The sequence below is a fragment of the Aspergillus versicolor genome (assembly GCF_001890125.1).
Source record: "Aspergillus versicolor CBS 583.65 unplaced genomic scaffold ASPVEscaffold_3, whole genome shotgun sequence".
Taxonomy (NCBI): Eukaryota; Fungi; Ascomycota; class Eurotiomycetes; order Eurotiales; family Aspergillaceae; genus Aspergillus; species Aspergillus versicolor.
In genome coordinates this window covers 2,072,846-2,085,814 of record NW_024467526.1, presented here as the reverse complement: position 1 = coordinate 2,085,814, position 12,969 = coordinate 2,072,846, and the positions used below count along the sequence as shown (strand labels likewise).

General features: G+C 53.3%; 6 protein-coding genes across 6 annotated transcripts; 1 reads left to right on the top strand and 5 right to left on the bottom strand.

The window, feature by feature from the left end:
- Positions 1-650: 650 nt before the first annotated feature.
- ASPVEDRAFT_39797 (uncharacterized protein) lies at positions 651-1,699 on the bottom strand. The gene is made up of 4 exons (XM_040812004.1): positions 1,572-1,699; positions 1,088-1,398; positions 891-1,013; positions 651-827 (listed from the first exon to the last, which is right to left on the bottom strand). The coding sequence occupies exons 2-4, from the start codon at positions 1,294-1,296 to the stop codon at positions 812-814; spliced, it is 348 nt and encodes a 115-aa protein (XP_040666117.1). The 5' UTR covers positions 1,297-1,398; positions 1,572-1,699; the 3' UTR covers positions 651-811.
- A 190-nt stretch (positions 1,700-1,889) lies between these two features.
- On the bottom strand, positions 1,890-3,374 carry ASPVEDRAFT_127611 (flavin monoamine oxidase family protein; the record flags this gene model as incomplete). Its single annotated transcript, XM_040806476.1, has 1 exon — positions 1,890-3,374. One exon carries the CDS (start codon positions 3,372-3,374, stop codon positions 1,890-1,892), a length of 1,485 nt encoding a protein of 494 aa, XP_040666116.1.
- Positions 3,375-5,007: 1,633 nt separating this feature from the next.
- On the bottom strand, positions 5,008-6,522 carry ASPVEDRAFT_27088 (MFS transporter; the record flags this gene model as incomplete). The annotated part of the gene is made up of 3 exons (XM_040809978.1): positions 5,008-6,130; positions 6,176-6,365; positions 6,414-6,522. The coding sequence occupies 3 exons, from the start codon at positions 6,520-6,522 to the stop codon at positions 5,008-5,010; spliced, it is 1,422 nt and encodes a 473-aa protein (XP_040666115.1).
- Positions 6,523-6,841: 319 nt separating this feature from the next.
- ASPVEDRAFT_81927 (flavin-containing monooxygenase) lies at positions 6,842-8,636 on the bottom strand (the record flags this gene model as incomplete). Its single annotated transcript, XM_040817111.1, has 4 exons — positions 6,842-7,133; positions 7,185-8,311; positions 8,361-8,554; positions 8,618-8,636. 4 exons carry the CDS (start codon positions 8,634-8,636, stop codon positions 6,842-6,844), a joined length of 1,632 nt encoding a protein of 543 aa, XP_040666114.1.
- Positions 8,637-8,874: 238 nt separating this feature from the next.
- ASPVEDRAFT_39794 (fungal specific transcription factor domain-containing protein) lies at positions 8,875-11,254 on the top strand. The gene has a single exon (XM_040812003.1). The coding sequence runs from the start codon at positions 9,043-9,045 to the stop codon at positions 10,918-10,920; it is 1,878 nt and encodes a 625-aa protein (XP_040666113.1). The 5' UTR covers positions 8,875-9,042; the 3' UTR covers positions 10,921-11,254.
- Positions 11,255-11,321: 67 nt separating this feature from the next.
- Positions 11,322-12,860, bottom strand: ASPVEDRAFT_189231 (MFS transporter). Its single transcript, XM_040809042.1, has 3 exons — positions 12,714-12,860; positions 12,214-12,670; positions 11,322-12,165 (listed from the first exon to the last, which is right to left on the bottom strand). Exons 1-3 carry the CDS (start codon positions 12,851-12,853, stop codon positions 11,341-11,343), a joined length of 1,422 nt encoding a protein of 473 aa, XP_040666112.1. The 5' UTR covers positions 12,854-12,860; the 3' UTR covers positions 11,322-11,340.
- Positions 12,861-12,969: the final 109 nt, after the last annotated feature.

The following is a 12,969-nucleotide window of genomic DNA, read 5'->3' as shown; positions in this document are numbered from 1 at the left end:
CAATTATTGCCTCGCTTATTACATATCCTGCGCCATAATTAGCAGCGATCTGATGGCCCACCAGCTGTCCAGATAGTGATCTGTATATTGCCCCTATAATGCCTCATCTCGTCTAAACAAGGATAGAATAGAGTTATTAAGGAGAACTGAATGAAGCCTCCTAGCTCATGGTACCTGTCCAGTGAAGTCATTGCGAGTCGCGTCTCATACATACTCATGCTTGAGCAAAGTTAGATATCCCCACTTATATCCCTTCCGCTCTCCAGCCACGACGAGTTATCTGTAGCCTGTACGTCTCAGCACTAAGCAGGTATAAAATACGAACTTCGACCCGATTACTTGAGCAGATGCATAAATTCACGAATAATGTTACAAGATTTACACCGGCCACTATAGATCTGCGAGACTGCGACCGTGGTGGCTCAGCGTTAGGCCACCAGCTAGGCCACAGATCGAGATCTACCGCAGTGGGACTCGATCACCGCCAAATCACCGTAGCTGGACACGTACTGACAGGTGTACTGCAGGAGTAAACATGAAACTTGCAGTCTCCACAGTTCGCAGCGAGATTTAATTCCATCGATCAACGCAAAAGAATGATTGTATTCATCACTCGTCAGTCATTACTGCAATGCCATAAAAAAAAGCCCATATCCTATCCTCAGCCGTAGCATATATACATTTTCAATCTCAATCCGATTATGAATCGATGAACCGACCAACCGATCGATCGGGACTAAGGTTCCATCAACAACCCATCAACTGTAATCCATGTTTTCGCGCGTCGGGGTTTAAAGAGACGTTTCGATAGTCACTGCGAGGAGTGTCTGAAATATGCGTTAGCCGTTTCAACCAGGTACTAGTCGAAGAAGGTAGATTGAAAAACTCACCCCCTCCTCTGCTGAGCATCCCCTCCATTCCCATTCGAAGACGAAGAAGAAGCGCCCGTCATATCCCAAAGCCGACTCTTGTATGCCGGGAACGAAGTGTGGTTCCACATGTTGACGAGGATACTAGAATCCGTTAGCCACATCCATTATATTCCTTGCGGGGTGAAGCAAAGAGAACTGAATAAAAGGAGACAAACCTCTGACTCCGATCAACATAGTCCTCCTCATTAACCTCCTTGACGCCAACCTTCATCCCGTCCCTGGTGAACATGACGTTTTTCTTCTCCATCTTGTCCCGTGTCTTATCCGAGACATCCTGCACGATGCTGTAGGCGATGAATCCCACGACGGCGAGGATGCCGACGACCACGACGAGGATGATGAGCGGGAGGATGCGGCTGGCCATTTTATTGAGATTAAGTGAGGGGTGAGGTGCGGTTCGCGGGTTGTTCGCGGGGTTGTTCGATGGACGGTTCGTGTAGGTGGTGTGTAGTTGGTAGTAGATTATCTACTCAGGTCGTGTTAGTTTGCAGTAATGGATGATAGAAAGATGGTGATGGTGGTGATGATGGAAGATGAGGAGTTCGTGGACGGAAGGATGAGAAGGCTGAGAGAAGCCCGTGCGTGCGATCGTAGGGCTGATCGGATCGGGCGTCGTCACGAGTCAGGATAAATACATACCTTGAATCAACTCAACAACGAAGCAAGAAAAGCAAGAAAAGTAAGAGATCGTGTGCTCAGACGGAAAACAAAACAAAACAAGGGGATTGACTGTATTTAACTCCGCTGCAGGCGCATGTGCAACGCCGCGGAGGAATGTGGATGTCGGCTGAAAGAAATGAAGCGGCTGTGGCTGATGCGCCGGAGAAATTCTGGTGCCTGGACTTGGCCCTCAAGACTCTATTTTAGGGTGGGTGAAAGATTAATGGTAGCCTTATGGATTATACTATTAACTCTAAATCTATTACTTATGCTGGACTCTTTTAACAAAATGACTACTCAGAGTTGAGCGCGAATAAACTCCGGCCTCGGCGGCTCCGTCGCCCTCGACGACCTCCCCAGCTCCTCCTCGCCCAGCGCCAACAACCGCTCATCCCCACTGACCTCTCTCGCCGTCTTAAACGCCGAGTCCAGCGCCCCCACAATCCACGTATGATGGCGACTCAAATGCTCGCCCGCAAAGTGAATATTCCCCTCGGGCTGCGCCGCAATGCGATGGAACCGGCTGAACTGGCCAGGCAGGAACATCGCGTCTCCCGTGACATACTCGGTGCTCCAGCAGACGTCGAAGGCGCTGACGTACTGATTGTAGATGTCGACGCCCGTGTCCTTGAAGAAGCGCTGGAGGTCGTGCAGGGCTAGTCTGACGCGCTGCTCGGGCTGCATGGATTGGATGCGGTAGGCGTCGTTCATCCAGCAGTAGAGGAGGAGGACGCCTGAGGTGTCGCTGCCGAGGTCGTTGGAGGGGTATACGATCCAGCGGAAGCGGAGGTCTGTGGTGCTTTGCCCGCCGAAGGAAGGGGAGGGGATGTGTTCCCAGAAGCGGGTGCGGAAGTGCAGGCCGAGCTTGTAGAGGGGTTCGAAGTGGGCGCTGCGGATGGCTTGTTCTTTCATGAAGGACCAGGTGGGGCGTTCGCGGATGCCCTGGACGGCGGCTGGAGGGATGGCGAGGACGACTTTGTCAAAGGTGCTGGTGTGAGGGGTGGGACCGCGGGTGTGGATGGTGACTCGGCCGTCGGTTGGAGATGGGATGAGGCGGTCGACGGGGGCGTTGAGGTGGATGTTTTCGAGGCCGACGAGGTTGGCGGCGGCCTGGGTGAAGCGCGACATGCCGTTGCGGACGGTGGCCCAGTGCTTGACGCCAAAGTCCATGTTCTGCATGATGATCTCGACGAAGCTGAGGTCGTACTGGTTTGTTTGGCTGGACATGAGCTCGACGAACTCGATGACCTCGTGCGGCCACTTGAGCACGAGATGGAGATAGCTGCGGAAGGACATCATGTCGTACTCCATGACCTTCTCGAATCCCTTGTCAAAGTCCTGCTCCAGCAGCCGGAGCCAGGGGATCACGGCCTCGCCCAGGAGGCTGCGCGCGGACTTGCCCTTGAACGGTGAAGGTAAGTCGAGAAGACCTGCATGCTCACTGCCAGCGACGTCACCCTTGTGGCCATAGACATAGGCGCCGTTGTTCTCGTGTTCAATGATGTAGGGGATCAGCTCGACTTTATCCTCGGACCGGCCGTTGGCGTTGAGGTAGTCGATGAAGCGGAAGACGCGGTCATGTAACCTCGACCGGGGGAGACGCATGGCGCCAGCCTCAAAGTACACATCCTCGCCTTTGTTCAGGGGCTTAAAGCGGTGGGTATATATCCGGCCTCCAATTCTCGAGTTCGCCTCGAAGACGGTCACATTGTGGCCTTGCCGTTGAAGAATGAGCGCAGTATAGAGGCCGGAAACCCCAGCACCAACAACACCAACGTCCATATCAAATATTAAACAAGAGAATAAAACCAAGGAAGAAAGGGAACTCGAGATAACCCTGTGGAACTTAATTGGAGTCTGGAAATCCGATCCGAGCACTTTCAACCGATTTATAACTAAAAGACTGGCAGCACATGCAAACCAGAGATCGTCCATCAGCTCGAAAATTGCGCAGTGTACGCAAGATGACGATAAATTGTCAATCATCGAGTGCTAACCGCAGACCCATCTCTTGCATAGCTGAGGCTGCACACGAACAAGACAACAATACTAAGAATATGAAAAGTACTAACATGAATAATTCTCTATTGATAAAAGAATGCCAGTATATGGCTGAACATGCACATATCAGGGTCACAACAGCGCACAAAAACCACAACACCATCAACTACAAGGCAAAAGTTATGGAAACTGAATTAGCGCTAGAAAACCGCACAACCGTCAAAGGAAGGTCGATAATCGGATATCTACTCCGTACAGCTCGCCATCCCACTTCCATCACCAGACGATCAAACCGTGGCTCAGCTCAAGTCCGTGATTGGAAGGTGAAAGGCCTGGACCTTGACAACTACCTTGCAGAGAGGTGGCTAGTCAGAAAAGACGGTTCGGATGGATTTCAGCTCCTTTCCTCGGAACTTTTATGAATACCTATGGTGGAGCTGAACCTGAACTCTATGGCGTGTACTGTGGAATGGCTACGATCACTGAGTCGACTTGATGAGTTGATCTACGATCTACGGATCACGCAAGAAAAAACAAGCAAATGATATGCAAACGGAGGGCAAATGGGAATACGGATACGGGATGCGAGATGCAAATGGACCTGTGGTTGGGCTGAGGTCCACTGTCCACTCACTGACCTGGTTCCGAAAATGCCCATTGCGGTCTGTTAGTTGAAGAGGACCCCGTAGTAAGGTCTACAGACCTATCTGGCTTGGTGTTAGCAGTAGAAAGAGAAGACACGCAATCCGTAGTATCCCATGGCCAACCTAGTAGCATGGTATGCCACACGCAGAACCACGAGCAACCAGCAAACAGCCACAACTAATCCACAACCCAACAGCCAAATAACAACGTGCACCGGACCAAACCGGAACCAAATCTAGAACCAAAAGCTTAAGCAAAACTGAAGCCTGCTGGAGAGTGGAAACGCTAGCGAGGCAAAGTGCTTAGCCAGCCCGGACCGGACGATCAGGCGTTTGCCCTAACCGGATCCCCCTGGCCCAGAAGGATCTACCATGTACACCGTATCCGTAGTTCCGACTAGGTACGTACTACTAATGGCGTCAGTGTCTCGGCCCCTTGAGTACGAATACCGTGCTCGGTAGAGGGTGCTCGGCACGTCGGCCGTGCTGCCTGGTCTGTGCTGTGCTGTTCCACGGACCGAGTTGAGTTGGATTTGAGGAGTTTGCGCGTCAGCCGAAATTATTCGTCGGGGCGCTTGCTTTTTCCGTTGCTTGAATTGTAGTCTGTGATGTTTTGGTTTGTGCTTTCCATGAGGTCATTGGTTCTATTTTAATTCTACTCTCCTTTCTACTCTCCTTGGTGTTTCTACTCTACTTGGTGTGGTTAGTGCGTTATCGACTTTCCGTGAATACCTGTATACTTGATATCATTTACTAGTAATTAGCCGAGTCTACTCCGGCATATCCTTAGTCTTCAGATGATATGTACTCCGCCCCCTAATCCGTGGCCCAAAACGATAAAACACCCACGGCAACGGCGTCAACGCCAGCGCCACAAACGCCAACACACTCGTCGCCCAAGCCACGCCCAGCCCGGAATACATCTCCCCCGCAAACAGCGGAAAGACAGCGCCGAAGATCGAGCGCAGCACGTTATTCGCCGCCAGCGCACTTGCCCCGAATGGGCCGTAGCAGTCTGTTAGATATGCCATTATCCCTAGGAAGAGGACGATGAGCGTAAAACCGAATGGAGCGCCGGCGATTATGCCGCAGATCCAGTGGGTAGGCGGTTCAGCGGACCAGCCGAACCAGAAGAGGCTGGCGGGGATGAGCCAGGCGAGGGGGATTAGATGCGGGAGGCGTGCTTCTGGCTGTGGGCCACCGAGGCGGGTGACGAAGCGGGCGTGGATGACGTTGATGTAGGGGGAGGCGATTGTAGCGAGGGCCATGCCGACGCCGATGCCGAGGAAGGAGAGGCCTGCGATTCCCGCGGACCAGTTGCGGGACTGCTTGTAGACGATGGGGTAGGCTGTGAAGTCGAGGTAGAGGATGCCGTAGATGAGGGCCATGTAGAGGGAGAGGAGGAAGAGGATGGGCTCGGTGCACAGCATGAGCCATGGGCGGATGAGGCTGTTGCGGAGCTGTTCCTTGGGGCTGTGGCTGGGGGTGACTTCGCTTGCGCGGCCGAGTTTGCGGGCTTTCTGTTGGAGAAGATACGCAGGGTATGTCTCGGGGAGGAGGAAGATGACTGCGGCGTAGACGACGCCGCTGATGATGAGGACGACCCAGAAGTTCCAGCACCAGGAGGTGTATTGCGAGATGAAGCCGCCCATGATCGGGGCGGTTACGGGGCCGAGGAAACTGCCCGCGGAGAAGAAGGCCATGGGCACGGAGCGGTGGCTCTGCGGCCAGATATCGGTGATGGAGCCGCCCGAGTTTGTAACTGTTGGGGATCCAAAGAAGCCAGCGAAGAAGCGGAACACGATCAGAGCTGCAATGTTGGGCGAGACTGCGCAGGCGATCTGGAAGACGCAGAACAAGCCCATGGTCAGTCTGTAGATTGGCTGGCGGCCCCTGCGCGCGTTAGCCATGTCTTAAATGAGATGAATAGAAGCGTACCAAAGCTCTGAGAGAGGAGCAAACAAGAGAGAGCCGGAGCCGAAGCCCAGGAGAAAGGTGGTGACCCCGAGAGTGCCCACCGTGTCGGAGCAGTTGAAGTCATCTTTGATATTGTCAATGGCGGCAGTGTAGATACTCGAGCAGAAGGCCACCGTCGCAGTCATCGAGGCCACAATCAGAGTGCAGGTCCCTGGACAGTCAACATTAGACAGTCAAATAGGTATACTGGCAAGCGTACATTTCTTCGCTGCAGGCCATTGCCGCGGGTTCTCATGGTCGTCCAGGACGATGGGCTGGCCATGATCGGGATGGCCTTGAACGGGCTGGCTCAAAGACTCGGGCTTCATATCTGGTTACCCTGGTATAGTGGTCAAGAGCAGGGAGTGTGTTAAGTAGACAGTTACTCCAAGTGAGTCCGTGGAGCGATTAATCAGCAATCACACCATCTCCGATCACCAACACAAGCCTGGACGGATTCACCCGGTCAGTGGACCTGATCCGCATCGTTCAGACGAGAAAACAAGCCGTGCAGATCTGCCGCTCAGGAGTGAAGTCAAGAGTTTAGTCGAGGCGATCTGGCGATCCTGAAGTTGCTCAAATCTGGATATGACGTTATTCACGAGTGAATTAATTGGGTTTCTGTCTGGATTGAACAGGCAGTGATGCTCATTTGTACACATAGTAGGCCAAGTCTCCCCCCGAGGTCTCCCGAATGGTCAGCCCGTTGCCCATGAACCTGAACCGGTTGCAACTCCTGTACTCGATATCAAAGTCTTCGACCCGGAACTCTTGCAGGATCTCCTTATAGTGCAGGACACTGCCAGCGTACATCGCCGTCACTGTCCCACCACTCTTGTACCACGAAGAGCATCCACCCGCCCATACAGTCTTGTGCCGGTGGAACTCTTGCGTGTACGCGTTATAATCGCTCACTGCCCTGGGCTTGACTGTCGCAGATCTGAACATCATTAGCTCGGTAATAGTTGTAATAGTGTAGCTGTTGACGTACTTGATATCCTCCCTGGCAATCTTCCTGCACCAGCGCAAGACCCAGTCCGCCGTCGCATCCATGGCCGCCAATAGACTTCCATGCCCAACAGGGCAATTCGGTCCATTGAAGATAAAGTAATTCGGCATGTTCGATGCACAGATCCCGAAATACGCCTCGGGAATGTCTCGCCATTGATCAGCCAGCCGGATCCCGTCCTTCCCAGCCAGTTCCCACGACGGGGAAAACGTAGTGTCGAACCCCGTCGCGCAGACGATGATGTCGAGCTCTTCCGCCTCCGTCGATTTGTGTGTCCGGATACCCTTTTCTGTAACCTCCTCGATAGGCCGGGACTCGACAGAGACATTCTGCTCTTGCAGCGCCTCAAGGTATCCGTCCCCTGGCGTGATCCGCCGACACCCAACCTGCCAGGACGGAATGAGTTTCTCGCACAGCGACGGGTCATTCCTGAGTCTCTTCTCCATTGTCTCCTTGAACCCCTGATACGCAGCCGCTTGCTCAGGACTGTCCCGGAGAAAGGTAAGAAACTGTTTATTGAAGCCATGTTCAACCGTCTTTCTCACCCGGAAGAGAGCGTCAGGGTCCTCCCTGAATTCCTTCTTCTGCGCCTCGCTGTACTGGAAGTTCTTACCATCAGGCGTAAACTCGGCGGCAAAGTTCGATGCAATCCAGGTCGCGCTGCGGACGTAGGTCGTGATGTGCGCGGCGCTGGACTGCATCTGAGGGAGGATCTGGATAGCAGAGGAGCCGTTGCCGATGATTGCAACGCGCTTGTTCGTCCAGTCTAGTGTTTCGTCCCAGGCGGCGCTGTGGACGAGTTTCCCGCGGTAGGACTGGAGCCCTGGGATGCTGGGCCAGGTCCATTTGTTGAGGATCCCGGAGGCGTTGATGACGATGTCGGCGGTGTCTTGTTGGGTGGTGTCATTGTGTTGAATTTGGATGTTCCATTTTCCAGCCTCATCGTCCCAGATTGTTGATGAGACTCTTGAATTGAACTGCACGCGCTCGTCGAGGTTATATTTGACCGTGGTCCGCTTGATATACTCCCAGATCTCGGACCCGGCGGCATAGAACGAGGACCAGTCTGGGTTTGGTTCGAATGGGAAGGTATAAATATGCGCTGGGACCTACAGTAGTTAGTCAGTTTATGCCCATCTTGTGCTGTTTGTCGTATACATCGCATGCAACCCCCGGGTACCTGTTCTCGAACCAGGTGCCGCCCACATCGGGGTTCTTCTCGTATATTGCCAGGTCAATAAAGTCGCGCATTCCAGGCTGATTCTTCCATTTATACGCCAGCATTAGCCCTGCGTATCCCGCTCCGATGCAGACGACTCGCAGCCTCCGCGGCGTGTAGAGGGGCTGCTCTACTAGGTGAGTGTGATTGTCTGTTTGTCAGTATAATTGCGAGTAGATGTTATTGCCAGACTCACCTGTGCTGATTGAACTCATTGTGAATTGGATAATTCTGCCGATGGATACATTGCTGAGATGTTGCTTTTATACCAGACGATATCGGATCGCATCTACCAGTATCGGCTGCCAGAGCATCGGGAAGAGCCATCGGAAGATCCGAAGCCTGAGCCAATTTCAATATGAATTCCCATTCGCTGCTGAGAATTTCAATTGAATTCCCATTCGCTGCGGGATTGACAGAAATATTCCCCCGCAAATACCCCACAATCCACAATCCACCACCCCGCCTGCATTTCCGACTCCCACTTCCACCAGCTGACAACTACCAGATATGCCACCAGAGAGGTCGCGGAGAGGCGATCGCCGACGGTGCCTCCGGGCCTGCGAGACGTGCAAGCGACGCAAGGAACGCTGCGATGGCCGCCAACCCTGCCAGCGCTGCATGGCCAGGGGCGTCGACTCGGACTGCAAGATCATAGCCCCGACAGACTCGCTGGTTTCAAGCCCAGAATTCAGCCTGGACAATACAATAGACCAGTGTGCTCGTCCATTCCCCCAGCTGCCGGCATTGGCACAGGACGAGCGCGGCACTTACATGTACATTGGAGACGCCGCGACCTTGTCGTTCCTGCACAATGCCCGGCGCATTGTGCATTCTGTGCTGGCTTATGATTTCATGGATTATTCTTTGCAGAAGAATGAAGTTCATCAGCGAAATTTTAATGATGGTCCAGCTGCCCCCAGTCCTGCAAAGCCGACGCCGCAGGACGCAGACTACCTCATACATTGGTTCAACCTGGCGACGAACTGTCTTCTCAATCTCATCGACCAGCAGGAACTCACTCGAGGTCTGAATGACTGGTGCCAATGTCTACAAGATTCAGACTCAGGTTCAAGTGCGATGTACTATCTGGTTCTTGCCCTCGGGGCCCAGTCGTGCCCTGAGGACAGAGACGAGACGGCAGAGAGATACTTCAACCACGGCCGGTATATCACCTTGACGACATTCATGGAAGATCCCACCATTATAACCATCCAATGCCACGTCCTCATCACCATGTACCTCCTCGCAGGATCACGCAGGAACTCGGCATTCATGTATCTCGGCACTGCAGTCCGGGCAGCCTACGCTCTTGGCCTGCACAAACAAGACGTCTCAGCACTCTACTCTCCATCTGAATATTGCACACGCGAACGTCTCTGGCGCGCAATTCGAATCCTCGATCTATTCACGAGCGCCTCCCTCGGCCGACCCCCGTCCACGACCGAAACCCGCGACACAACAGCGCAAGACAATTACTCCGCCTCGAACGACCTCTGCTTCATCTTCGAAACCATCCTAACCCAGATCTACGCAAAGCGCACCGTCACGAAAGAGGCCTTGGCCTGGATCACCCATCTCCACCGCGGCTGGACCTCCCGCTTCCCCGAGGGCCTCAAGACAGACGGCATCCCAGACTCGGAATCCCTCGAGACAGACCGCGGCCGCGTCCCGAATCTCGGCCTCATCCAGCTGAAAGAGGCCTACTATTGGACTGTCATGCTCCTCACGCAGCCTGTCCTCATTGATAAATTCTCACATACAGCACCAACATCAGCGTCAAACATCCTCGCCACCGCCTGCATCGACTCCGCAATCCGCACAAGCACCCTCCTAACCACCCTCTCAAACCCAACCCTGCACATTCCCAAACGCCTCCCCCTAATCACCAACTCGGCATTCCTCTCCGCGCTCGTCCTCGGCCTCGCCATCTTTGCCGACATGGACAACACCCTGCCTCTACACGACAGCCTGCAAAACGCGCGCTGCGTCCTGGCTAGATTCGCGCCCCACGACGCCGCGACGAAGAACCACCTCGCTATCGTGGATAGTTTCAGGGATGCCTGTCATAGATACGTGGAGGTTCGCGCGCGGCGCGAGCTGAATCACCAGGGTCGTTTGGTTGCGGGGGTTTTTGGGAGTTTGGATACTAACCCTTGTAGCAGTAGCAGTACTACGCATGGCCATCACCATCGACCGGGCCAGAACCAGGACAGGACTTCTCTAATTGATAACGACATAGCTCTACCATCGATAAACATTAGCGACGGCACTCCTTTCCAAAGCGACATCGAGGCCGCATTTTTTAACGTCCCGAGTCCCCCGGGTTATAGTCATAGTTGTACAGATATAGACGCGAGTGGCACGTTTGATAGTGAGATTGCACCATTATCACCAAAAACACTGCAGACGCTGGATTGCTACGGGTATGATGTGGGTGTGGGTGTGGGTGTGGATACAGAGTGGCCGCTTGTCTCGGCTGTTGATGCGAGTGCTTGATAGTATGATATATAAACTTATTCTGGATGGGTATCGTACTATTTAATGATATTTTGGACTAGACTGGACTTTGTTGGGAAGAGTTTAAATTAGCCCTAATTACACATTACTTACTACTGCTTGGACAAGAGAGACAAGCCCGAGTCGGAATATCGGTATTTTTATTTGCATTAGCAGGGAATATAGGGGAGCGCCTGAAGCTTGTGGGACAAATGCATGAATGTACAAGGTGATGCGGATGATGTTTATGACGAGGAACCGGTTCTTAGGCTGCTGGTTGTGAAGAAATATGGAAGCCTGTGCTAATGGTAGCGTAGCGGAGCTCTCATAACACTCGGTCTTATCTATTCAATCTAGTCTTTAATATAAGTTGCTCAGGGTATGCTTAATACTAATCTATTCGGTACTTTTACTTTAATATTACAACTTCACCTGAAACCTCTTATCCGTGCGAATCCTCTCCCCAAACCTCCAAAAAACAAACGGCACCACACACATCGCCAGCGCAATAAACGCCAGCAACGAATTCCCCCACCCCAGCCCCAACGCCTCATACATGTCCGGCCCAGCCAGCGGCAAAAGCGCCCCAACCAGCGATCTCAGCACCGTATTCGCCGCCGTCACCGACGCCGCATACCGCAGATACGAATCCACCAGATACGTGCTGACACACATAAACACGACCATAAGCCCAACAGCAAACACACCAGTCCCCAATATCGGCACGATCCAGTGCGTTCCCGACTCCGCGGCCCAGCCGTACCAGAATAGCCCGGCGGGCATGAACCAGCACCCCACCATCATGGGTAATAGCCGGGATTCAGGGGTGAACCGGCCTTGTCTTATATGTAGTGCGGCGATGCGGTTTGATACGATTCCTGTCACGACGAGGCCGAGCATACTCCCGATTCCGAAGCCGAGATATGACAGGCCTGCCACACCGGGTGAAAAGCCGTATTCCGTCTCGAAGATCGACGTGATGGTCGTGAACATGAGATAGAGATAGCCGTAGGTCGTTGCAGCGAAGAGAGCCATCAGGAACACAATAGGCGAGCCGAAGAGGAGCTTTACCGGACGTGCCAGAGCAGACAGGAACAGCTGCGCGGTGAATTCCTCTACTTCGTGCGCGGAGCGGAGGTTAGGGTTTCCTGTGGCCTTGCGGAGACGCGCGGCTTTGCGTTTCAAGACTACAGGGGCGTAGGATTCGCGATACCAGATTATGGTTAGGATCATCATGACCCCGGTCTATCTCTTAGTTTCTGAAGGATAGGATAGAATGTATATAGGACGTACTGTAATGGCAATGACCCAGAATACCCAGCGCCAGCCCTCTGCTTCAGCTAGGAAGCCGCCGGCGACTGGTCCGACGACTGGGCCAAGGATAGGCCCCATTGCCCAGATGGCCATGATACCGGCGCGTTTCTCTTTAGGGACCATGTCGGCGACGGTGCCAGAGCCGATCGTTAAAGGGCAGACACCTGCCATGCCAGCCAGCAAACGGAAGACGATCAGCTGCGGCATGGTCTGGGCCACTGCGCAGGCGATGGTGAAGATGAGGAAGAGTAGATTGCAGACGTGGTACAGCATGACGCGGCCGTAGATTTCAGAGATCGGGGCGATCAGAAACGGCCCGAAGGAGTAGCCCAGGATATAGACAGACACTACAAAAGAGCCGAGCATGGTGCTGCCGATGTTGAAATCTTTCATGACTTCGCCGACGCCGGGGGCGAACATGGATGATGCCAGGGGACTGTCTCGTTAGATTTGTAGAATACTATTAGAGCGTTACGTACGTTATGAAGGTATTAAAAGCCATCAGGACCAGCTGGCGCATTTTCTTCCAGGTGGGCCAGTTGAAGGGATTCTCTGGATCGTCAGGGCCGTCAAACTCGACCAGGACATTGTCCGTGGCCTGTTTCTCGACGTCTGTCATCTTTGAGTATGTGCCAAGTCAGATACCACGATCTGGCAGATCTGACAGATCTTTATATATAGTATCCTTGGATGGTCGGGTATCGGCACAGAATCTGATGCTCCACTCTCCACCTC